The sequence below is a fragment of the Oncorhynchus tshawytscha genome, linkage group LG03 (assembly GCF_018296145.1).
Source record: "Oncorhynchus tshawytscha isolate Ot180627B linkage group LG03, Otsh_v2.0, whole genome shotgun sequence".
Classification (NCBI taxonomy): Eukaryota; Metazoa; Chordata; class Actinopteri; order Salmoniformes; family Salmonidae; genus Oncorhynchus; species Oncorhynchus tshawytscha.
The window spans coordinates 18,878,861-18,906,405 of NC_056431.1; the positions used below are offsets into that span (position 1 = coordinate 18,878,861).

At 40.6% G+C, this 27,545-nt stretch overlaps 2 protein-coding genes across 2 annotated transcripts; both read right to left on the bottom strand.

Moving 5' to 3' along the window:
- Nucleotides 1-544: 544 nt before the first annotated feature.
- Nucleotides 545-9,175, bottom strand: LOC112229276 (cathepsin S). The gene is made up of 8 exons (XM_024395110.2): nt 9,023-9,175; nt 8,083-8,207; nt 7,492-7,614; nt 6,364-6,516; nt 3,743-3,967; nt 3,429-3,594; nt 3,099-3,201; nt 545-1,024 (listed from the first exon to the last, which is right to left on the bottom strand). The coding sequence occupies exons 1-8, from the start codon at nt 9,147-9,149 to the stop codon at nt 925-927; spliced, it is 1,122 nt and encodes a 373-aa protein (XP_024250878.2). The 5' UTR covers nt 9,150-9,175; the 3' UTR covers nt 545-924.
- A 781-nt stretch (nt 9,176-9,956) lies between these two features.
- On the bottom strand, nt 9,957-18,696 carry LOC112229285 (cathepsin K). The gene is made up of 8 exons (XM_024395120.2): nt 18,538-18,696; nt 15,947-16,073; nt 15,013-15,135; nt 13,901-14,053; nt 12,888-13,106; nt 10,956-11,121; nt 10,701-10,809; nt 9,957-10,561 (listed from the first exon to the last, which is right to left on the bottom strand). Exons 2-8 carry the CDS (start codon nt 16,070-16,072, stop codon nt 10,462-10,464), a joined length of 996 nt encoding a protein of 331 aa, XP_024250888.1. The 5' UTR covers nt 16,073; nt 18,538-18,696; the 3' UTR covers nt 9,957-10,461.
- Between the last annotated feature and the right edge of the window lie 8,849 nt (nt 18,697-27,545).

A 27,545-nucleotide genomic window follows, 5' to 3' on the forward strand; every position in this document is an offset into this window, starting at 1 on the left:
TTCACATTTGTAAAACCATTATTCCTTTTCCAATATGTTAGTGTATTTGAAATACTGTTTGATCCCACTGTTGGAAGCAGGAATACATGACTCCATTCAAAAGCTTAAACGAGGCCAAATTGGGGGAAATATTGTATTTGACATGGGTTTGTGTCTGGGTTCCTGAACTAGGACACCCACCATACTTATCGTGCCATTCTCGTCCATGTGTTAGACTAACTAATGAATGCGGCTAACCAACCAAAGGCTTAAAACACAACACTTTACATGTCAATCATGGTGGGACATTTTGTAACAACAACTAAAGAGAATCCCTTTGAATACCTCATGTGAAATTGTTTGTTGTGATGTTGCACCAAAAAATTAAAAGGACTCATTTGTAACCCAATTTAGTTTGTTGGTCTGCTGACTTCATTCACGCTGCATGGCAACACACATGATGTAGGTCTACATACACTGTGACTGAGGAAATGGAAATAAACACACATTGCAATTTACAGTCACTACAGTTTGGAGGTGGAAGTATTCATTCAATTCAAATCAGTTCTTTAAAAGTTATTTTTTATTTGATGACAAAATATACTTTGATTTAAATAAGTATGTAGCCTTGCACGAGCCTTGGCATGTGCGAGCCAGAACGGCTCATAGGAGCAGGAGCCTATCTCCTGTTTCTGTAGCGTGAGGCAGCTTGATGTACAAGTACACCCCCTGGATGCTAGCTACGGTGATAATGTAGATAATCACATTTGACTTATATATGATTTGTAAAAACAATTCTAAAGAAGTACTGTCTATATAGACAGAAAGTGATAGAAAGTGAAATGGTAAAAACAACACTAAATCAATGGAGGAAGTAAAAATGAATTACATTAAATTAATAAAAGGGCTCAGCTTTTCCAGTTAGGCCCCTTTGATTGGCAGGAGTTACATGACAGGGTAGCACCCGTACAAGGCGATGCCACACTGGTTGTCCTTGTTGCGTGACATCCGTATATATCCCTGGTCTCCCCACGATAAGCCCCAGCTAGACAGAAGGTGAGGAAGATTGAAACATATTTCCAATGAACATCAATACTTAATAAACCAGGGGTCTTCAAGATTTTCTTGCCCAGGCACCCACTCCCAGGCAAACCGGCGACCCAGGGACCCCTCACAGGCAAACCGGCGACCCAGGGACCCCTCCCAGGCAAACCGGCGACCCAGGGACCCATCCTAGGCAAACCGGTGACCCAGGGACCCCCTCCCAGGCAAACCGGCGACCCAGGGACCCCCTCCCAGGCAAACCGGCGACCCAGGGACCCCCATCATACGTTAGTTACAAAATAAATCACCTGTCTTGTCTTATCATCAGGTGAAACATAATGGAATAGATTTGGTAGATTGTTTTTCAGTATTTTGACCTCCCCACATTATAATTGTAAGAGGAAATGTAAACTCTAACATTGCCTATTAGCTAGAAAGGTAACTCTAAACACATTTTCTCTATGAGCAGCTATTTTGCTGGTTAAACAAATGTTAGCCAGCCATGTATGTCCAAGTCAAGAAAGTTTACCAGCAGCTAGCTGACTAAACTCAACTCCATGGTAAAGGAAGATTCTGAAAAACTCCACCAACGGAGTTGAGGAGAGACCAGGCTTTGTGAAATTCAGCTCCAATTACATTGATTTGCTCAAGGTCAATACTTTAAAAAGGTAAATTATGAAACGCTTACCTTGTACCTATGTTTGTCCTCTGTAGTTGCGGGACTTCCCTTTTCAATGAATGTTAATCAAATACAACCACCGACTGTTTGCTCGTTTCTGTTTCTCAAAGATGGCAACTCAGCTTGAATGTGCATGTGCCAATTGAATCTCTGATGATGTTGGCCTAGATTGTGCAATTGGATTGGAAATGAGCATTTGGAGAACTAGGCCGAATTCATCTGAGATTCAACTGGCACATGCGCATTCACGCTAAGTTGCCATCTTCGAGAAAACAGTCAGTGGTTGTATATGTGATTAACATTTACAGAATAAAATATGGATTTCATCAAACAAAGAAAGACACGCAACTACAGAGGACAAACATAGGTAAGCGTTAAAATGTTGAAGTATTGACCTTGGGCAAATAGATGTAGTCAGTGCTTAAATGTAGTCAGAGTTTACAGATGTAGTCAGAGCTTAAATTCCCCAAAGCTTGTTCTCTGCTCAACTCCGTTGGTGGTGTTAATCAGAAACCTCCACCATGGAGTTGAGTTTAGTCAGCTAACCATCAGCCAGCGGCACTTGCCGTACTGTTAGCCTATTCGCGGGAGCTTTTTCAAAGCCTATGTTCGATACTCCAGTGAGTGTAATTGGCTCCAATCAGTGTAATTTGCTCAATATTAGAAGTTAAGAGATAAAGTTGACATTATTTCATTAAACAAAAATACAAGAGAAATTGTGGTCACACCAGATACAGATGGATTTCCATGCCCCTACTTTTTTTTTTAAAGGTATCTGTGACCAACAGATGCATATCGGCATTCCTAGTCATGTGAAATTCATAGATCAGGTCCTAAGGAATTTATTTAAATTGTCTGATTTCCTTATATGAATTGTAACTCAGTAAAACCTTTTGAATTGTTGCATGTTTCGTTTTTATTTTTGTTCAGTGTAGAAATAAGATTTTCTCCTCTTTTCTACATTCGGTATGTTGTTTATTCTGTTGTTGCTAGAGAAATTCATAAAAACATTGATATTAAAATTATTATTTTGGCGGACCCCCTGCAGTACCCCTAAGGGGCCGCAGACCCCCGGTTGAATAACCCCACAATAAACAATCACATTAACTCCCAAACGACCAAGGTTCATTTGTCTAAAGCCTAATTTGAGTTTTAAGTTCTCTTTCCACTTCCCTTTTTAACCCTTCACCATGGTCCTGTTTGTTGGAATGAAACAAAGGAGCAGATGGAGGTTTGAAAAGGGGAATAAAGTTGGATACTAAGTCCACTTGGAGGATCTTTTCATCTCAGCTCTGAACAGTAGCCCTGTTTGACTAAATATCTAGATACAGAACAACAGAAGAGCAGATGGAGCTTTGAAGATGGAAACTCTGAGTGAAGTTCTAAATCCCCTTACCTGTTCTTCACCAGCCAGTAATCCTGCCCGTTCAAAGTACCGTACCCCACAGCAAGGACAGCATGGTTTATCTTCTTTGTGCAAGTTGGATCATTGTAAACTCCTACAATGATACATGGGTTGGACAATGACAAGTCAATCCTCAATATATATGCATTTCTCCACAAGACAAAGCCCAGCAGTTGACCATAAAGTGGACAATTACTCAATGAAAGCCACATTGTTTCAGATTTAGATATACATGACCAATGTCAAGACCATACATACTATCCTTAAAATTAAAAAAAATTAAAAAATGACCCAAGAAGTTGAAATGAAGTTTTTCCGTACCACTGCGATAGAAGGTAAAAGGAGGTCGGGTGGCATCAATGGCAACAGAGATGGGTCCGATGGTGGCCAGGGCTTCTTTCAGCATCCCCTCATCCCCCTCAGGTAGAAAGCTGTACCTGGAACAGTTTGCAGCACGCTGAGCAGGGTTGTAGCTGCACTGTTGTTGCTAACAGGGGATACAAGACAACAAAAGGGTCAGATAGTGCTGCACAAGGCTAATGTGGCATGGGAAATAAGCTACAACCAGCTACTTACCAAGGGCAGCTGACCCCAGCTACACACTATTAATGCTGTTAATACTAGTTTATACTCACCACTCCCTTGTAGGGGTAGGATTTGTCAGAGTCAATGCCCTGGTTGTCAATGACATACTGGAAGGCCTGGCTCATGAAGCCACCATTGCAGCCCTTGTTGCCGTATTTGGAGGAGCAGTCCACCAGGTTCTGGGAGCTGATGTCTATCAGTTTACCTGTGGTCTTCATCAGCTGGCCCTCCAGGGCTCCGACAGAGCTGAATGCCCAGCAGGAGCCACAGGAGCCCTATGGACGAGACAGAAGCAATCCCCATCTAATACCTGGATAAAGTTCATTTGAGAGTCCTATTAGTAATACCTTATTTTACAGTACTGTTTCATTATTATTGAATCTACAAGAAATGATGTGGTAGCAATGTTTGCTGAAACGTGCAATATAATCAAAAGGAAAAAGTGCAATATAATTCACAAGTTGGTGTCAAATAGTGCCTCGTGGTGCTTGATTCAGTTCTCACAGTACCCCAAAAGTAATTATTTTACTATGTAATACAGAAACATTTTACTGGAACAATAAAGTGTAACTGAAATGTTCATGTTATGTAGATGTGCTGTGCTTGTCATTCAGTGGTTTTAAACTTGCACACCCTAGCACTTAGGCCAACGACTACCTCACAAAAAAGGAACTGATTCAACAACTGAGAACAAGGAAGAGGCCTACAGTAGACAAACAGAGGAAGTAAGACCTGAAAAGAGACAGCGCTGTGTTGAACATCCTGATATCAGTTATTATCCTGTAGCAACAACTTTCATTAATCCCAAGGATATTTACCAGTAGTTAAAAAAGATAATACATATCATTTATGATATACATACAACAGTACACATGTACACAAATGTTATTTGATATATTTATTAGGATCCCCATTAGCCGACACCAATGACGACAGCTAGTCTTACTGCTGTCCAACACAGACGAAAGACTTTACAATTTGCCAGTCAAAAGTTTGGACACAGCTCCTCATTCCAGGGTTTTTCTTTATTTTTTACTATTTTCCATATTGTAGAATAATAGTGAAGACATCAAAACTATGAAATAACACATATGGAATCATATAGTAACCCAAAAAGTGTTAAACAAATCTAAATATATTTTATATTTGAGATTCTTCAAAGTAGCCACCCTTCGCCTTGATGACAGCTTTCCACACTCTTGGCAATCTCTCAACCAGCTTCATGAGGTTGTTACCTGGAATGCATTTCAATTAACAGGTGGAATTTATTTCCTTCTTAATGTGTTTGAGCCAATCAGTTGTGTTGTGACAAGGTACAATAGTAGTGATATACAGAAGATAGCCATATTCTGTAAAATACCAAGTACATATTAGGTCAAGAACAGCTCAAATAAGCAGAGAAACAACAGCCCATCATTACTTTAAAACATGAAGGTCAGTCAATACGGAAAATGTCAAGAACATTTCAAGTTTCTTCAAGTGCAGTCGCAAAAACCATCAAGCGCTGTGATGAAACTGGCTCTCATGAGGACCGCCACAGGAAAGGAAGACCCAGAGATACCCTCAGAAATTGCAGCCCAAATAAATGCTTCACAGAGTTCAAGTAAGAGACACATCTCAACAGACTGTGTAAATCAGGCATTCATAATCGAATTTCTGCAATGAAACCACTACTAAAGGACACCAACAAGAAGAAGAGACTTGCTTGGGCCAAGAAACACGAGCAATGGACATTAGACCAGTGGAAATCTGTCCTTTGGTCTGATGAGTCCAAATGTGATATTTTTGGTTCCAACCGCCATGTCTTTGTGAGACGTAGAGCATGTGCATGATCTCTGCATGTGTGGTTCCCACCGTGAAGAAGGGAGGAGTAGGTATGATGGTGTGGGAGTGCTTTGCTGGTGACACTGTCAATGATCTATTTGGAATTCAAAGCACACTTAACCAGCATGGCTACCACAGTATTCTGCAGCGATACGCCATCCTATCTGGTTTGCGCTTAGTCGGACTATCATTTGTTTTCAACAGGACAATGACCCAACACACCTCCAGGCTGTGTAAGGGCTATTTGACCAAGAAGGAGAGTGATGGAGTGCTGCATCAGATGACCTGGCCTCCACAATCACCCAACCTCAACCCAATTGAGATGGTTTGGGATGAGTTGGACCGCAATGAAGTAAAAGAAGCCAACAAGTGCTCAGCATATGTGGGAACTCCTTAAAGACTGTTGGAAAATCATTCCAGGTAAAGCTGGTTGAGAGAATGCCAAGAGTGTGGAAAGCTGTCATCAAGGCAAAGGGTGGCTACCTTGAAGAATCTAAAAAGTAACACTTTTCTGGTTACTACATGATTAGATATGTGTTATTTCATAGTTTTGATGTCTTCAATACTATTTTACAAATGAGAAAATAGTAAAAATAAAGAAAACCTTGAATGAGTAGGTGTGTCCAAACTTTTGACTGGTACTGTATATTTAAAAACATTACCATGCAGTATGTGTGTGTGTGTGTGTGTGTGTGTGTGTGTGTGTGTGTGTGTGTGTGTAAGTGTTTGTGTGTGTGTGCGGTGTGTCTGCATCTATCAGTTACACATACATGTCAGTACATAAAGGAGCAGACACAAACCGCACTGACTGCATCTGTTCACACAAACCGCAGCTCTTCGTCATTACCTGCATTTTGACTTCAGTGACGTAGCCCTTCTCTCTCCAGTCAAAGGTATCAGGAATGGGGGCACCGGAGGATCCTACAAATGCAGAGGGCTCCCTCTTGAGGTCAGCAGGAACACGCAATGAGGCATAAGACTGGGCAATCTCTTCCTGGGTCTGAAAATAGTTGACAAGAGGCAACACGTTGACCAGACTGAGCATTTAAAGAGCACTTACTGTAATCAGCATAATAAATCCATCCCATGAACCCAATGCTACATCAACTGGAGGAAGATACGCATTGAATCAGGATCACAAATACATTTAAAGGCACATACTGTAGTGCAATGGGATGATACTTTTACTTGTGTATTTACAGAAAACAAATCAGATGCGTACTCATGAAAGGGTACATCCACTTGTTATACATACTAGAGGCATAAGGAAGTATATTTGCAGTCATGCTCAGTAATCACTAAGATTAGGAATGAATGCACACACTGTCTTGTCTTCAGGAAACCAGTTTAGCAACATTTCAACACCTATTGGCCAAGAAAATGGAACGCCGGAAAAAAATGACAAAGGAACTCAAAAAAATAAATAGTAATGTAGGTCAAAATCTAAATGTCTGACTCTTCCTTCATGTATACCAGGTCTGACTGCAATACCTACTGAAAGCATACCATATTCTGCATGCCAATACCTACTGAAAGCATACCATATACTGCATGCCAATACCTACTGAAAGCATACCATATTCTGCCTGCCAATACCTACTGAAAGCATACCATATTCTGCATGAAAATACCTACTGAAAGCATACCATATTCTGCATGCCAATACCTACTGAAAGCATACCATATTCTGCATGCCAATACCTACTGAAAGCATACCATATTCTGCATGCCAATACCTACTGAAAGCATACCATATTCTGCATGCCAATACCTACTGAAAGCATACCATATTCTGCATGCCAATACCTACTGAAAGCATACCATATTCTGCATGCCTTTTTTGGTATCATATTCCATACACGCACCATCAAACTTTTATGGAATCAGGCCAAGGTAGGTACTAAGTTTACCTACAATTTCAGATATCAGAGTTTCAAACTGGCCCTTGGCATTGTCAGTGACCTGAGGCCCTCACCATGTCCCCCATGTGATTCATGCCCAGGTCATAGGTGTGCATGTCCATGGACGCCTCCAGGTTGTGGAGGCTGATCAGCTGAAGATTCCTCTCCCAGACCTCCCTTCGGCCCAAGTCCTCAACCTACACAGTATCCACACACACAGGGGTAGAAAAATCTCAGTCAATGACTTGTAAAACAATACACTTTCAAATATGTAAACCACACAGGTTGAATCACAATGCATTCAGTGTTAACTAGTTAGATGTAAGAAATGGTGTGGCAGGTAGCCTTGAGGTTAGCACGTTGGACTAGTAACCGAAAGGTTGTAAGATTGAATCCCCGAGCTGACAAGGTAAAAATCTGTCATTCTACCCCTGAACAAGGCAGTTAACCCACTGTTCCTGGGCTGTCATTGAAAATAAGAATTTGCTCTTAACTGACTTGACAAGTTAAATAAAGGTTAAAACACTTTTAAAAAATGTATGTGGGAAAGGTGGTGGTGGTACTTTCAACCTATACAGCAAACATAATCTGTCTAAATGCCACTATAGTAGCAGCTTTGCCTTATCCTAGCCAAAACATATTGTAGTGATGCTGGTTCATCTCACCTCAGTCTGGTAGTTCTTGCCATGTGTCTTCTTCCACATCTGCCAGTGCTGTTCCAGCATTGGGTCAAACAGGGCAACTGCTGTGCCACATAGTGCAGCAAGCAGCAGGCTCCACAACATCATGCCTGCACAGAACATAGACAAGTATTATTCAACCAGGAGGCAATTCTATTGTACTTTTTCCTTGTGTATCCAAATAAGGAAGTACTAGTGTGTGACTCAATTAAGTTTAAGTTGCGCAAATAAGTTTACTGCGACAGGAACTACTGTAGCCTATACACAATGAGTCAGTTTGTCACAAGACCAACCATCAACGGGTATTGAAACTGTTGCGCAAACAAACTGTTGACCAAGAGTCTTTAACACTGATCAAATAAATAATTACATCACTCAGATTCTACAAAAAACGTTGTATATAGAAAAATGTTTATGGTCTATTCAATAGGAAGCTTCAGTGTTCAAGATTAGGCTATCGGACGTACCGGTGTTGTTAACCCATCTCTACTGCGAAAAAGAAAGCCCCAAAACGGGTACAATTATATAATTTCATAGAAATTAAGCAAATTGTGTCGTTGTGTAGGCTTATTTTTTAGTTAAATAAGTATCTTAGTAGGTTTGCCACTAGGCTAGCAGTAGAAATAACTTAGTTTATGAAACTGTACAATTAATGTTGATGTTGTACAAAAGTTACAAAAAAGGTTGTAATGAAAAGAGGAATTCGACAATTTCACAGAAGGAAGAAAACATAAATATATGAATGGTTATAAGCAAATAATGTTGCACTGACATATTCAAAACGAAAGTAAAACGAATGCTTTATGAAAATGTTTTTAAATAAGGTCAAGTTAAAACCAAATTCCTAATTAAACGAGTCTAGCTAACTACATTATGAACTGGAAATAGCCTATCTGCCTCGACTGAAAACGGAGAAAGGTTTTACCTTGTAAAACTCGGAGTGCACCTGATGATGACTTCAGAGGAGAGCAAGGCGCGTCAATTGATTTCAGTGGGATCTGTTTTCCTGCTTTATATTTATTTGTGAAGGTGATGTGGTAGAACTTCCTCATTGACCATTTCTATTGTGTCATCTATAAATGTCTATGTTCACCATGCTAAAATACTATTTCTCATTGCATTTAAAAACAATGCTATAGACCCCTTCGTTAGAATGTATATGACTTCTTGAAGGATAGGGGGGAAATATAAAAATATATAGCCAGATATCATTCTGACTAGTAGCCAGCCCACTGTTCTTAAATATCTGTTAAAATATATAAACAATTAGGGTTAAGTGACTTGCTTGAGAGCACATCTACAGATGTTTCACCTAGTTGGCTTAGGGATTCAAACCAGCAACCTTTTGGTTACTGACCCATTGCTCTTAACAGTAGGCTACCTGCCAATCTCTTTTTTAAACATTGCAATCAGTGTATTTATAAACATTACATTTAATCAACACTACATGAACTATTCAGGAGAATTCATCTGATTTTAAGACTAGATCACAGGAAGTCTGTTGTTTGAGGGGGTGAGTCTGAGGCAGGAAGAGGCGTTACTGGTATGAAACTGGTATGTGACATTTTCACCTGTTTATTCTGTCATTGTCTCTCTATCTCAGGACCTCAAGAAGGCTTCTAATCTGTACTGTATTCATCATCATCAGATTGAACAGTCAACACAAATACATGTATAATTCTTACATATTGTTGTGTATGTATACATACAGCACTGCATTAGGGTATACTGAGTGGTAGTTGATTTGAGATACTTAATATAGCTGAAGAACCTCAGGAACCTTAATCTTCCTTTTTCAGTTTGTCTTTTTCTTTCACTTCTCTTTCCTTCAATGGGGAAATGTACAGGCACACACACACTCACATTTCAAATGAATCAACTTTTATTCCATTTAATAGAAAACAATGTTACAATTCAATCAACAGAATTTGGTGTAAAAGTGCTGAACAATAAAATAAAAGTCAACATCATCAAAAAACCCACCAGGAGCAATCTTGATCAACAAGCCATTTTTGCATTGACAGGAAAGTGAGACAAAACTCCCATTGCACAGCAATGTTACCTGACCTGACACACTGAATACAACCTATGTAAAGTGCTGTGCACTACGCACAATCTTCATCACAATCATAGTTGTTCCACTGTAGATCAGACTACAATTGAAGTCTGGCAGTTTGAAGATATAACAGTAAGACTTGATGTAGGGCTTTTAAAAGTGCTTGCAAAAGAACTCTGTGATACTCAAACCTCCAGACTATATGAATGTGCTATTCCAGAAACATAGTGTTATTTTCGGTATTGGGTGTAGTCATTGATATGTGGTTTAGCTTCCCTGCTTCCATGGTGCCCTCTGCCGCTTGGTGTTCACATGATGGGGTAACTGGCCAGGTTGGCAATGCCACACGCATTCCCGCGGTTACGTGCCATCATGATGTAGCCCTGTTTGCCCCAGCTCTCGCTCCAGCTGTTAGAGAGGGGGGAGAGCAAGAGAGAGAGAGAGGATAAAGAGAATGAATCGTGATTTAGAAAAAATACATTTTAAGTCAACAGTGTGAAACGTGTTACCTGATGCCATTGAATAAGCCCAGTGCATTGTGACCCACCTGTTCTTGACGATCCAGAATTTCTCGCCCTTGGCAGTTTGTCCATAGCCCACTGCAAGCACGGCGTGGTTGATGTCATCCTTGTTGCAGTTGGGATCGTAGTACACACCTGAGTAAATTACAGTGTAAAGGAATGAGCTTCAATAAGCTTTAAGAGAAGCGCTTTAGGAGTCTACCTGGCATGTGTCGTGTGTTAAACCACTACAAGTGGTTGATTCTTCTATCCATGGTTCTTGGAGGCAGAATGTCACTCACCTCGCTGGTAGAATTGGAAGGTGGAGAGGGTGGCATCGATGCCCACAGCCACAGGCCCCACTTTGGCTACAGCCTTGGTCAGTGCCTGCTCGTCTCCCTCAGGGATCTCCTTGAACCCGCGACACTGAGCACCCATGCCAGATGCGTTGTAGGCACACTGCTCATCCTGTAGACAGAGTGGTAGACATGGATTGGTTTATTTATGATTCAGATTCTGATTGTTTAACAGTCACATGTACAGGGTTGCAGGTGTGGTTGCAAGGTAAAGTGAAAATCTTAGGCTGTGAGCTCCAACATGCAGGACTAGTGAAATAAAATAATGAAAATGGTAATAAAAGCATTAGAAATAACACTATATACATAATAACAACCATGGCAGTGATGAAGAAATAAATGTCCATTGGGGTGGAGGCAGAGTAAAGACTGTTGGGGGGGGTAGAATGACCACAGTGGGAGCAGCATCATGATCATTGGGGGAAATGAAAACCCAAAAGTTATAATATACATATTAACAACTGCAACAGTGATGAATGTTGTTAGGGGGGAAGCAGCAGGAGGGTGTGGGGGGATGTCCATGGGGGAGTAGCAGGTAAGGTAAGTGAGAGTTGAGGGTGTGGGGGATGGGGGATGTCCATGTGGGGGGATGTGGCAGGTAAGGTAAGTGAGAGTTGAGGGTGTGGGGGGATGTCCATGGGGGGAGTATCAGGGGTGAGGGAGCAGGTAGCTGACTAGTAGTGGTGGCTATTCAGCAGCCTGATGCTATTGGCCAGTCTTTCAGTTTTTGCCATGATGCGTCTTGAGTGATTCAAGTGGGGAGAACAGGGCATGGCTTGGATGGCTGGGGTCCCTGATGATCTTCTCGGCCTTCCTGAGACACCTGGTGTTGTAGGGGTCCTGTAGGGCAGGCAGTGTGCGCCCAGTGGTGTGTTTGGCTGCACGTATCACCCTCTGAAGAGCCTTGTGGTCCGGGGTGGTGGAGTTGCCATAACAGGCTGTGATGCAGCCCGACAGTATGCTCTCGATGGTGCTTCTGTAGAACACTGTGAAGAGCCTTGTGGTCCGGGTGGTGGAGTTGTCATACCAGGCTGTGATGCAGCCCGACAGTATGCTCTCGATGGTGCTTCTGTAGAACACTGTGAAATTCTTCGGTATCCTGAGGTTGAAGAGTCGCTGCCTTCTTCACTACAGTGTTTGTGTGGTTAGACCATTTCAGGTTCTCTGAGATGACTGTCGCCACGGCAGCCCTGTAATGGGGATGGTGGTGTGTCCAGCCTGGTTTATCTTGAAGTCCACAATCAGCTCCTTTGTTTTGCTAACGTTGAGAGAGAGGTTGTTTAAATGGCACCACGCCGTAAGAATACCTACATCCTCCCTGTAGGCTGTCTCGTTATTGTTGGTGATCAGGCCTACTGACTTTCCACTATAGCTGGTCTTGGTGCTATGTTACTACTGTACATTGCTAGAAAATGACAAATGACTTTCATAGTACCTTGGTAGTGGTGTGTTCTATATATCACAGGAAAATGTGGACAACTACAGAAGTGGTAAAGAAAGAATTGCCTGAGTGTTGTGTTTTTTACATGCAAGCAAATTACAAAAAAATATGGAAGTGAGTATTTGTGTTTGTAGTTAGGCCATTGGAGAAAACATAAGACCATGGACGTCACCACTTCCCGGAATTGGTCCAAAAAATACATTTGAGCACTTTATGGTTAACCGCATGTATTTATTAGCTTGTTTTGGTTAAAGAGCATGTGATGTGATAGCTCAATCAGAAACTGCAAACGTCATCTAGCATATTCCAACTCACCTGACGTGTTGTAAGAAAACGTTGACTGAAAATGTCATTTCAACAAACTAAAACAGCTGTTTGGCGAACAACTAAAATGACAGTCACATTCTTTTTCAATGTCAGCCAAACCATGCCCCTACCTGGCCAAGGTAAGGGTAAGCCTCCTCTGTGTCGATGCCTCCGTTTTCCTCAACGTATTCGAAGGCGTTGGTCATGTAGCCTCCACCACAGCCACTGTTCTCAGTAACACAGTCCACCAGGTTCTGGGGGCTGAGGTCTATCAGTTTGCCTGTGGTCTTTGCCAGCTGGCCCTCCAGGGCCCCAGCAGAGCTGAAGGCCCAGCAGGAGCCACAGGAGAGCTGAGAAAGAGAGGACATAAAACATTTACAGACCTGTCAGAGCTGCCTTCTCCAATTTGTCCATAAGGTGGTACACTTTGACAGAGAGTCAAAGGCCCTGATTGAAAAAAAGCTTTCAGAGGGTTTGAGCAAATGTTTTTTTCGGCTGGCCTCAGAACTTCTGTAGTTATCTTATTCACCACTAGAGGGTAGACATACTGCACTTACGCCTCACTATCTATCACACCCCCCCTGAACCTGACAGCTCTTTGGTGATACCACAGACTATTAGTGCTCATGTAAAGTGACCTAATGTTCATTAGATGAATGGTATAAATCTAGGGCTAATCTCCCAGTGTTCCCTGGTAGCAAAGATTTACTCCACATTTCAGCCTGGGTACTTAATGTACCACTTAACTAAATTCCATGTTTACATAAATAATAAATAATGCCTTAGTGTCCAATTAGATCATAATGAGTAATTACCTTTCATAATCAAACATTCTTTACTTGTCTAAGTCAATTAGACAAACCATGGGTTTTTATTGTCCTAGACAGGTTACGTGACTGTACTGTAACTGTGATCATTTTCTACCTCACTGAAAGCAAAGAGGAATATGAAATCTGTTCTTTATAACCCTGTGTTTCCCCTAAAAATGTTCAGATGGTTCAGATGCTCTCTACCTAAAACCATTATTTTGGTCTCAATTAAGCTTGATTGAACATTTTGGTGCAACAAATCTAGGAAATAAGAAATACATCTAGGGGAAACACTGGACTTGAGTGACAGCTCTTTGTTGTTCGCATCCTCTAACCTGGTTCTTGACTGGGGTCACCATGCCCTTCTTGCGGTAGTCGATGGACCTGGGGAGGTTCACCACATTGTTGCCAGGGATCCAGGTGTTGCTACGGTCCCTGTTCATGGGCACCTGAAGGCCAGTCAGCTTTGCAACTATCTCCTCTGACGTCTGGGGAGAGGAGAGGAATGAGGATGAGGGAATTATGCATGCATAGCAATAGACTATGAACCATTTACCCACTATAAGTAGAGATAAATGTTTCCATGTTTATAGTCCAGCAGTTATCACATATAGATAGATCAATGGTTTATTAATCCCATTGGAGATCATGAAATACATATATATATTTTTTTAAACAGACACATTTGACATAATTCTAAACCCACCATGCCCTGACACGAGTATGAGTGCTGAAACATGTTAGGTTCCTGCTAGTCTCTGTAAAACTGGAAGTACTATACATCCTTCTTTTATTTACAGCGTATCTGAACATAGAAGTGAAACTGACATTCAGATGAACAGATCTCTGGGTCCTCCGATGGATAATAAATGGACAAAGCATTAATGAGTGGCATAGAAGCCAAGCAGTAAAAGCCAAGCAGCTATATATCAGGTTGCTTTTCCCTACCATTTTAATCTACAGCCCGTTCAAGTTCAAGTCTTCCGCTAACACAGTCATCACTCATGACCCAACCTGACATGCATGTCACAGCTAGGGGTAGATTTAATGGTCACTAACCTAACACCCTCCCTTTTAATCAGTAGGCCATTGCACGAGTAAAAACACAGATGACTGTGTTCTATCTGCATCAGATAAAAGTCACTACTCTGTCCTGTGCTTGATTTTCCTTGTGAAATAAAACTATAAATAAAACCTTTGGGACATTCTCCTATTTGAAACACATACCCAAAATGATAAGTTGTGGACAGTAGGGAGACACTGATTAGAAAGTATAACCGAGGACAGTAAACACAAAATAGTTTCCCTCTGACATATCATTCCAGACGTATGTTTCCACATGGAGTTACTTAGACCCTTTTTAGACCCTCCCTTTTTGGTGTGCTTTTTCTCCATGTACACAACAACAACAAAAAACACCCATAGAGGATGTGGCTCACTAACTCACCATGTCTCCCAGGTGGTTCATGCCCAGCTCGTACGAGTGAATGCCCAGAGCGGCCTCCTCATTGTGGGCTTCGATCAGACGCATGTTCTTCTCCCAGATGGTTCTACGGATCGCCTCCTCCCCCTACCATGAAAACATCAACAAAACACAACTGTCAATCATACAGCTGGCCATTTGTGTGTTCTTTGGTCCCTATGCTCACAGTCTCCACAGTGCAACTGAACTGGTTCATATAGACACAAAATGGTGGAGGTGAAAGGTAGTTAGGAAAATATTTATTGTCAACTCTTTACAGAGCCTTCGATCAGTCATTACAGTTGTGTGGGGAATTATGCTTCAAAGCTGGATGTAGTAGGGGAAAAAGTGCTGTTCTGTGTTTTCGGCTGACTGCTGAGGAATGTGCTGACTGCAAATTGTGGGACACACATCCTGAAGCAGTGAGGCCCAAACATAGTCTTATAAAATCAAGTTATCTTATAGCACTGAAATACTTCAGTTTCTAACAGCTTGGCTGATAACTCTTTACTGTAAAAACAAGGAAGTTGAAATTCTGAACGGAGGATTGGTTCTCATGTTTCCTGCTTTTCTTGCTTGCAAGGTATCATAACAAAACATTTCAAGGGACAACAACACATACAGAAGTTTTCCACAATAGTTTGTAAACTATTGACTTATAAAGATCACATTGTTCTTATACGTATAAGTGACACACTATATTATAACTAATTTCATAATGATGAATGGCTTTGATATTCAAAAGCATTTTTCACCATCAAAGCAAATAAGAAACATCATGAATATTTGCTATCCAAGGTTGAGGTAATCGTTCTGTAATTGCTAACCTTAGGAGGAGGAATGGGCAGAACTTAAACAAAAAGCACTGCATAAATGTGAGTAGCTAGCCAGGCAGCCAGAAAGACAGACAGACACTCACCAGGCCGTTGTACTCTCTCAGGTGGGTGGTCTTCCAGGAGTCCCACTGTGTGTCCAGTGACATCTCATCCAGAGGATGGGCTAGGACTGAGCCCAAGAGCAACAGTACACAACCACACAGCAGCATTCTGGGAAAAGACATAAGGGCTGCTTCGTCATTGATGTATAATACATATGACATTGATAAAGAAAATTAGATAATTGCATTATATTTCTACATTTACATATTGCGGCAGCACCTAATTGTCTAGACCAGGGGTTCTTAAACTTTTTCAGCCTGGGACCCAAATGAGAAATTCTGTGTTTTCCTGGGACCCAAGCTTAGGAAAATATGCAACTATACATAAATATTGGTACATTTCATTGAAATTATGCCTAAAACAAATGCAATATAGACAAAAACAAATATCAATGGAATTAAATATCCATATAAATATATATTCATGTTTATTTTCCTCCATTAAAAACACTCTTACATATCTGTCTAGGTTGGAACTGTTGCTGCTAAAATACAATAAATCATTTGAATTCTAACTGGAATAAACTGATTGATCACATCACACAGATGAATAACAGAACACACACACACACAGGCTCAGTTTTTGATAGTGCAACCCTAAGTAACAGTACAGATGAAAAATAATCTGGCCTACTGTACATTTTACTGTAGAAATGATTGTTGAAAGAAAGTCTGGGTTGGAACTGTTGCTGTTAAAATACAATACATATTTTTATTCTCAACTGGGATAAACCGATTGATCACATCACACAGATATAGACCAGAAAACACACACACACAGTCCTAATGAGAGCATGTCTTGACAGTGTAACACTGAGGTCATGCTCAGCCTTGAAACTGTTTATGTACTTGTTTTTGAAGTATGTCACAGTTGAGAACCCAGACTGACATAGGTATGTGGTGCCAAACTGGACCAGAACATCTACTGCTTTCTCAGTCAGGCAGGAGACCGCTTCCTGTTGTAGATGAACAACCCAGAACTGTGAGTGTGTTTGCCTCAAAAAGCATCTAGTTTCAATCAGTTTATTCCAGTTAAGAATACAAATTATTATTGTATTATAACAGCAACAGTTCCAACCTAGACTAGTTTTCAACAATAATTTCTACAGTAAGATGTACATTAGGCCTGATCATTTTTCATCTTCATCTGTACTGCTACTAGGGTTGCTTTGGCTAATGTTAGCTATTAGCTGTGTACAAGTCCAGGGGATTGTTTGAAAAAGAAACTCACATCTACTACTATGAGAGTTAGTTAGTACTCCCTTATTTCTGTTTATTATCACCTGTTATAAAATGACAACAATGCCTTGCTAGCTGACTTACTTTTCCACTGTCGAATCACTGTTTCCTGAATCATTCTGCCCTGTTCTGAAAGAACTCCCTGGGTTTACCATCATGCTGTGGATGTTTGGTCAGGACGTGTCGTTTTATTAATTTGTTCGTTATGAGAGACTCATTACTAAGCGCTTCCACACACAAAACACATTGTGGGCGTTCCTCGTTATAAGTTTGTATGAAAGAGAGAGAAACTCATCGCTGTATATGCGTTTCATGACAATTGAGCTCGGTCAGAACTTGTGGCTAGCATGACTCCATTTGATGATAGCGGTGAATGACGGCGAGTGGGAATGACAAGTCAGTGGCTGACAGCGCATCATCTGCTGCTGAACGACAGCGCTGCATCGTGTGTGTCGCGAAGTGATCTTCAAGAAAACTGCAGAAAAAAATACCCAGTAAACCACGAAGCACACGCAGATGCACTTGGCCAAATCAATTCCAGTAATTAATGAAATAATTCTAAATATACTCTGACACGTCGCGACCCACTATTAACATGTCCGCGACCCACTTCGGGTCACGACCCATACTTTAAGAAAGGCTGGTCTAGGCAATCCCAAAGATGGACACTAATTACAGTACAAATACAGAAATGGATGTTGACTTTAATACTGACAACATAACATCCATAAGAGAGCTGAAGTACATTGAGTTTCAGTTCATATTTTTCTGGCTTCCGCCTCATTATTAAGTGGTAACATAACAAAAGACAGTACCTGTATGTTTTATGGGAAATTCCTCAGATCATTCATAGGGAACTTCATGTTACTGTATAAACCTTTGCCGCACAGTAATAATGCTAGCAATTGATGGTTTACTCAATGTCTAATATTCCCATTGTTTCATGGTGCTATAAATTAATGTAGGCTATACAGGCTATAAAGGTTTCATAATTAACTTGAGAACAGTTTCATTTCTTTGATAACTGTTTGGCTACACCATGACCAAAGTGCATTCTTTGTTGCAAACAGCATATATAAAGTACACTTATAATCACATCACTGCTCTGCAATGTTTTCCCTATAAAAAAAAACGAATCCTACTATTTGTCAAAACGCAATCCTTCGATTTGGTAAATTGTTTTATGGAAACATAAAATCCCAAGTGAAACTGAAAGTTCTAATGAACACAGTTATACAAAATGACAGTGTAAAAAAAATCATATAGGCATAAAGGCAACATCAAAAGTTTGCCGATTTAAGAAATTGAAAAAATGGGGAGTTGGCAAATTCTACCTTGGTTGTAGACTTGGAGAGAAGGTGTCGGATGAATTCCTTTGACCAGTTGTTTCCCTGCGATGAAGTAGGTTACTGTGTGAGTAGTTATATAGTCTGGAGTTTGAGGAAGTGCGACCGGAGCACGGAGTTTAGGAGGGGGAAAAGTTTCAGTAAAGGGGAATTACATCTGGAATCGCTCATCTAAAGGGGCCAGCCAGATGATGTCAGGTGTCAAATTTCAGGAGCGTCTCTAACTTCAAAGTCAATATTTAACATAGCAATAGGCCTTTATTCATTGTGCACATTCATCTCAGTCGCATATGTTTATAACAAGCGTATGACGATTATTTGAATTAAAAGATGTAGACAAGCTGTATCCTCTTACTGTTTATTTAGAAGATTCAGAAAAGAAAGAAAAGTAATGATTGTATATCAAGCAACAAAATATTTGTACAATATTTCTTATTTCAGAATGAGCCTACGTTGTAAATTACTCAATGGAGTAATGCAAAATAATTCTAGGCATGCTGTAAATCAGAGGTAAAATTGAGGCTATGTGGTGAGTGGGGTGGTGTTGTTTGGTGGTGGGGGGGATATGCTATTTGGATAACTTTGGACCTTCACTTTGGATAGCTGAAACAAAGTTGAATTTTTCCATGCGACTCAAATCAGGGTTATGTATAATACATACAAAAGTTTCACGGTGGCCTCTCTATATAGAATATTAAATACTGTCTGTGGCAAATCCCAACAATTCTATGCTATGGTCCCCCCTTCTGCATATGATCATGATTGCTCTGTTTTTGGAGTGGGTACTTCCCTGTGTTAGTCAACCCCCTATGGTCCTGAGCCAATGTGTCAGGACTGTGTATATATGAATACTGTCTCATGATGTTTAGGTACATGCAGTCAGACATGACTCTACATGCTTAAATCACCCCTTAAAAAAGAATGCATCTCGTGACATACACTCAACAATGATAACAACCCACTAAACTGCATGTTGATTACTCACACTTTTTCATGTAAAATGGGGCCCTATTCAACCCAAACTATTCTTCCTGTGCTGAATTCATGTTTGAGTGGATTTTCTGTCACGACTTCCGCCGAAGTTGGTGCCTCTCCTTGTTCGGGCAGCATTAGGCGGTCGAAGTCACCGACCGCCTAGATGTTTACTTCTCTCTGTTTCAAAAGTAGAAGTGTGATGTTTAAGGTCAAACCATGTGGAGTCTCGAGTATGAGAGTCATTCATGTGCAAGGGAGCTAGTCTGGCACTCATCAATGACCATTTGTAATCTGTCTGATCTCTGGCATAGACTGGGGCACCTGGAGCATATGCCCATGGCCCTCTGGAGCTCACTGGCCAGCAGAATGAGACGTAAGCTCCTTTAAGACTCTTTCAGGTACTGTTTGATTGGGCCAGCCACTCTAGATAATGAGACCAAGACTGTCTCCATTGATCAACCAGCAGTTCCCCTCTCAGACCGAGAACATGTCATGGTGATGTGGGGATGTGTATGTGCTTGCATGTGTGTGTGTGTGTGTGTGTGGGCGTGCATGTGCATGTTGGTGTGTTTGTGGAGTGGGTGGTGTTGGTCTTTTACTAGGTATTTTCTGATTTACCATGTTAATGTGACAGCGTCAATACTTGAATTAACTGGAATTCCAATGGAGTGTTCATTTTGAACGAAGACCTGCCCAGTTTATATCGAAATTGCTAAGCAAACAAATTAGATGTGAGAAATATAGCATTCTTTCTAACAAAGATATCTACATACAGTGGGGCAAAAAAGTATTCAGTCAGCCACCAACAGTGCAAGTTCTCCCACTTAAAAAGATGAGAGAGGCCTGTGGTTTTCATCATAGGTACACTTCAACTATGACAGACAAAATGAGAGAAAAAAACCCCAGAAAATCCCATTGTAGGATTTTTTATTAATTTATTTGCAAATTATGTTGGAAAGTAAGTATTTGGTCAATGACAAAAGTTTATCTCAATACTTTGTTATATACCCCTTGTTGGCAATGACAGAGGTCAAACGTTTTCTGTAAGTCTTCACAAGGTTTTCACACACTGTTGCTGGTATTTTGGTCCATTCCTCCATGCAGATCTCCTCTAGAGCAGTGATGTTTTCAACACCCTTTCAACTCCCTCCAAATATTTTCTATGGGGTTGAGATCTGGAGACTGCCTAGGCCACTCCAGGACCTTGAAATGCTTCTTACGAAGCCACTCCTTCGTTGCCCGGGCAGTGTGTTTGGGATCATTGTCATGCTGAAAGACCCAGCCACGTTTCATCTTCAATGCCCTTGCTGATGGAAGGAGGTTTTCACTCAAAATCTCACGATACATGGCCCCATTCATTCTTTCCTTTACACGGATCAGTCGTCCTGGTCCCTTTGCAGAAAAACAGCCCCAAAGCATGATGTTTCCACCCCCATGCTTCACAGTAGGTATGGTGTTCTTTGGATGCAACCCAGCATTCTTTATCCTCCAAACACGACGAGTTGTGTTTTTACCAAAAGGTTCTATTTTGGTTTCATCTGACCATATGACATTCTCCCAATCTTCTTCTGGATCATCCACATGCTCTCTAGCAAACTTCAGACGGGCCTGGACATGTACTGGCTTAAGCAGGGGGACACGCCTGGCACTGCAGGATTTGAGTCCCTGGCGGCGTAGTGTGTTACTGATGGTAGGCTTTGTTACTTTGGGCCCAGCTCTCTGCAGGTCATTCACTAGGTCCCCCCGTGTGGTTCTGGGATTTTTGCTCACTGTTCTTGTGATCATTTTGACCCCACAGGGTGAGATCTTGCGTGGAGCCCCAGAACGAGGGAGATTATCAGTGGTCTTGTATGTCTTCCATTTCCTAATAATTGCTCCCACAGTTGATTTCTTCAAACCAAGCTGCTTACCTATTGCAGATTCAGTCTTCCCAGCCTGGTGCAGGTCTACAATTTTGTTTCTGGTGTCCTTTGACAGCTATTTTCTCTTGGCCATAGTGGAGTTTGGAGTGTGACTGTTTGAGGTTGTGGACAGGTGTCTTTTATACTGATAACAACTTCAAACAGGTGCCATTAATACAGGTAACGAGTGGAGGACAGAGGAGTCTCTTAAAAAATAAGTTACAGGTCTGTGAGAGCCAGAAATCTTACTTGTTTGTAGGTGACCAAATATTTATTTTCCACCATAATTTGCAAATAAATAAATTAAAAATCCTACAATGTGATTTTCTGGATTTTTTTTCTCATTTTGTCTGTCATAGTTGAAGTGTACCTATGATGAAAATTACAGGCCTCTCTCATCTTTTTAAGTGGGAGAACTTGCACAATTGGTGGCTGACTAAATACTTTTTTGCCCCACTGTATATACACATATACTGTACCAGTCACACCTACTCAGTTTGAACACACCTACTCATTCAAGGGTTTCTCTTTCTTTGTACTATTTTCTGCATTGTAGAATAATAGTGAATACATCAAAACTATGAACTAACACATATGGAATCATGTAGTAACCAAAAAAGTGGTGTTGAACAAATCAAAATATATTTTATATTTGAGATTCTTCAAAGTAGCCACCCTTTGTCTTGATGACAGCTTTGCACACTCATGGCAGCCTCTCCAACATTATCCAGGTAGACTCAGGAATTCCTCAGGGCAGCTGTCTAGGCCACTTACTTTTTTCAAACTTTACTAACAACATGCTACTGGCTTTGAGTAAAGCCAGTGTGTCTATGTATGCAGATTACTCAACACTATACACGTCAGCTACTACAGCGACTGAAATGACTGCATTACTTAACAAAGAGCTGCAGTTAGTTTCAGAAAGGGAGGCAAGGAATAAGTTAGTCCTAAATATTTCTAAAACTAAAAGCATTGTATTTTGGGACAAATCATTCACTAAGCCCTAAACCTCAAACTAAATCTTGCAATGAATAATGTGGAAATTAAGCAAGTTGAGATGACTAAACTGTGTGGAGTAACCATAGATTGTAAACTCATATTGATACAATAGTAGCTAAGATGGGGAGAAGCCTGTCCATAATAAAGTGCAGCTCTGCCTTAAAACATCTTTGGGACAGGGGGGCAGTATTGAGTAGCTTGGATAAAAAGGTGCCCAGAGTAAACTGCCTGCTACTCAGTCCTAAAAGTTAGAATATGCATATAATTAGTAGATTTGGATAGAAAACACTCTGAAGTTTCTAAAACTGATTGAATGATGTCTGTGAGTATAACAGAACTCATATGGCAGGCAAAAACCTGAGAAAAAATCCAACCAGGAAGTGGGAAATCTGAGGTTTGTATGTTTTCAACTCTTTGCCTACCCAAGATACAGTGGAAATGGGGTCACGTTGAACTTCCTACGGCTTCCACTAGATGTCAACAGTCTTTAGAACTTAATTTGATGCTTATACTGTGAAGTGGGGCCGAATGAGAGGGGAATGAGTCAGAGGTCTGGCAGAGAGACACAAACTGATGATGCGCGGTCATGAGAGAGGTAACTCCGGTTCCATTGCTTTTCTACAGACAAAGCAATTCTCTGGTTGGAACATTATTGAAGATTTATGTTTAAAACATCCTAAAGATTGATTCTATACTTCATTTGACTTGTTTATACAAACTGTAATGGAAGTTTTTGGACTTTTCGTCCGACCTTTCGGCTGGACACGCGCGTTTGGATTTGTTTACCAAACACCATAACAAAAGAAGGTATTTGGACATAAATGATGGACTTTATGGAACAAATCAAACATTTATTGTGGAACGGGGATTCCTGGGAGTGCATTCTGTTGACTTTGTTGACTCCACAACATGGCGGATATCTGTTTGGCTTGCTTGGGCTCTGAGCGCTGTACTCTGATTATTGCATGGTGTGCTTTTTCGGTAAATCTTTTTTGAAATCTGACACAGCGGTTGCATTAAAGAGAAGTTTATCTAAAGTTCCATGCATAACACTTGTATTTTCATCAACATTTATGATGAGTGTTTCTGTAAATTGATGTGGCTCTCTGCAAACTCACCGGATGTTTTGGAAGCTAAACATTACTGAACGTAACACGTCAATGTAAACTGAGATTTTTGGATATAAATATGAACTTTATCGAACAAAACATACATGTATTGTGTGATATTAAGTCCTATGAGTGTCATCTGATGAAGATCATCAAAGGTTAGTGATTAATTGTATCTCTATTTATGCTTTTTGTGACTCCTCTCTTTAGCTGGACAAATGGCTGTGCTTTTCTGTGACCATATATTGACCTAACATAATCGTTTGGTGTGCTTTCGTCGTAAAGCCTTTTTGAAATCTGGTGTATTGCATCTGTGATTTAATGAAAGTTTAATTTTTATTGTAATTTATTTGAATTTGGCGCTCTGCATTTTCACTGGATGTTGGCCATGCGGGACGCTAGCGTCCCACATATCCCAGAGAGGTTATTAACAACACTTTCAACAAGGTTCTACAGGTCCTACAGGCCCTAGTTTTGTCGCACTTGGACTACTGTTCAGTTGTGTGTTCAGGTGCCACAAAGAGAAAATTGCAATCGGCTCAGAACAGGGCAGCAAGGCTGGCCCTTAGATGTACACAGACAGCTAACATTAATCATTTGGATGTCAATCTCCCCTGGCTCAAAGTGGAGGAGAGATTGACTTCATCACTACTTGCATTTGTGAGAGGTATTGACATGTTGAATTACGGGCACACAGCTCGGACACCCATTCATACCCCACAAAACATGCCACCAGAGGTCTCTTCACAGTCCCCAAGTCCAGAACAGACTATGGGAGGCGCACAGTATCACATAGAGCCATGATACATGGAATTCTATTCCACAACAAGTAATTGATGCAAGCAATAGAATCAGATTTACAAAACAGATAAAAAATACACCTTATGGAACATCGGGGACTGTGAAGAGACACAAACACAGGCACAGACACATGCATACACACACACAATAACATACGCACTGTACACACACGTACAGATGGATTTTGTGTTGTAGATATGTGGTAATAGAGTAGTGGCCCGAGGTCACACACTTAATGTGTTGTGAAATCTGTTGTGAATGTATTGTAATGTTTAAAAATGGTATGTAACTGCCTTGGCAGCAGGTAATGGGGATCCATAATAAATACAAATACAAACTCAGCTGAGGAAGGAATTTTTCATAATTTGAACTTGACTAATCACACAAATGCGAGGTGTCTTCAAAAGGGGGCAGGAAATGTCTGGGACAGGGATGTTGTTTCAATGTCGAAATTCATAGGCAAGTTCTCGGCATCTGAGGCTACTAAGCCCATGAAACTGGTCTGCAAGATTCTTGATTTGTTTAGCAAGCTCAGACTCATGTCAGACAAGACCTTGTGTGCCTCTGCTACTCTATCATAGCCTCTCTTTCGCACAGGTACATGTTCATTTCCTTTTTTGCCTATATAACTCTTAAGTGTAATTTGGTCCATTTGTTCATCCCTTGCTGTAGCTCGAATAGACTCATTCCTTTCTCTCACTTCCTTGGCTGCTCTTTCAAGAACTTCAAGACCCTTGCTTTTTTAAAAACGTTTGTATACATGGGACATGATTTTCTGCTCTGTAACAATAAAAATGCACGTTGAGTTCATAATGCATGACAATACTATGTGTATTATGCATAAAACCAAATGGTGCAATTTACCCCAAAGCAACCATTTTGACTATGTAAGCCCACACAGCTGAGTATGAGCTTTCATGCCATGTTTAGGACCTCATATTGTAGCTTATAGAGACACCAACTGATGTATAAAACTGTCTTAAAACAATCTACTTTGGTTTAGATTACAAGCATCATGAAACCTATAACACAATACATCTATTTGACCTACCAATTTTTCCATGTTGTTTCTTCCTTCACAGATTCCATGAAAGATGACCTATTCCCAAATATTTGCTTGCATGATTCATTTTGTGTATGGTATCCTAGCAACAAGGTGTGGCTCAACTAACCCTTTGGCATGACTTACTCCACTCTCACCTACAGTTCCTTAAATGGTATGGTCATTGTGTTACTAGAGAGCTTTCTGTTCTGTCCAAAATCCTGGTACCGTTACATTAAACAGATTTCATGTTCTATTTACTTGAATTTACGTGCAATATTCAGTGAGGCCTGAGAGAGCTGTTGGAGAGGAGGCCACATCTGTTTCCTGTTTCTGTGCATACCATTGAGCCCACCACAAAACTGGAAACAGATCACCTCCCAGGATCCTCTGCTCTGATCATATGACCAATCCCGTGACTGAGTCATGGGATGGGATCTCCAGCTTGACTAAGCTGGTCTGGTGCTATAATAATAAGTAATCTGACATCATTGTGTTGTTCTATAAGAGCAACAAAGTGATCATAAACAACCATATATAGAGCAAGTTTATATATACTCATCATAAGACCCCTCCTATACCATATTTTGTAACAGAATTTACAGCAATTCCACAGTAGAAGCTTTGGAATTTACAACCAATCCATATATTTTGTTAGGAGAATTATACATATTTTTTGTTTATTCCCTGTCCAGTATCAGTATGTGGAGTAACATTCATTCAGATTTTTTCCAATCTACTGAAATATGTGTATGCGTGGGTTTGAATTCAGATGTGAAATGTGTGCACTTGTCACTGACCAATTCAGACAAATGCATTTAAACTGGAGGGTTTCAAAATATGTTTGACAACAGATTCAAGTATAGTCTATATTTCACACAATTCCAGTACATTGCTTTTTAAATTGAATGTTTATAATATTCTGTATCGTCTCTTAATGTAATAAATCCATGATAAACCAGGAGGGTAGGCAGGATTGTTTGATTTGAATGTCCCGCAACTCTGGAACATCCAGATGTGTTGAAAATAACCACTTGTCCCATTATAGCTCAGCATTCTTTCACCATTTGAAAGGGTTAGAGAATCAGACTAGATAATGAATAACTGCAGTTTTGTAGATTGTTCATTCAGGTGGAGCATGGGGTTGCAGGTTCCCACATGGGTTACATGTACCAATAGGCCTACTGTATGTGTTGACTTGAAGTCGCTCTAGATAATAGCATCTGGTGAATGCTTGCGCATGTCCTGAACAAGTCAATCAGTGTTCAGAGAATTAGCAACACATTGTATTACAACAAAGATTTGAGGCTCTGGATGGGAAATCTATCATTGCTTAGAATGCATCCAACCACATTCTGATCTTAGTGCTGGTAGACCTTAGTATGTACTGAAATACAATCAGTGACATTGGCACAAAATCCACATGACAGTTGTTAGTTTTGGGGTAACTAGTTCAACCGTAAGGCTTGGGATGTAATGTCACTTAGGGGCTTCCTCCTTTGGCTTTCCACATGAGGAGGAATGGCGCTGCAATGTATAATTTTGTGCGTTCTTTTGCGCTGATCTTAAATTATTATTTTTTACATATTGTTTGTGATATAATTTCCTATGACCGGAAAGAGCTTCTTGGACATCAGAACAGCGATAACTAACCTTGATTTGGAGGTGGATTTCTACTCCAACGAGTCGGAGACGCTGGACACACTGCTCAGCCTGGACCAGGCCCTAATCCTCGACACTCGGAAAAGAAAGAGACTTGATAAAGAGGCCGACGTGCAGGCACCCTGATGAAACTATGGCGGCAAGTAAATAAACCGCTTCTACCCTCTGTTCTATTGGTGAATGTACAATCACTGGAGAACAAACTAGACGAGCGCCGTTCGAGACTATCCTATCAATGGGACTGAAGAACTGTAATATTCTATGCTTCTCGGAGTTGTGACTAAAGAAGTACATGAATAATATACATCTAGCTGTTTTTTCTATGCATCAGAAGGACACAATTTCAGTGTCGGGTAAGCTCAAGGGGTGTGTGTCTCTTTGTTAACAACAGCTGGTCCGCGATCTCTAATATTAAGAAAGTCTCAAAGTTCGGCTCGCCTGAGTTAGAATACTACACGATAAGCTGTAGACCATACTATTTACCAAAATAGTTTTTATCTATATTAT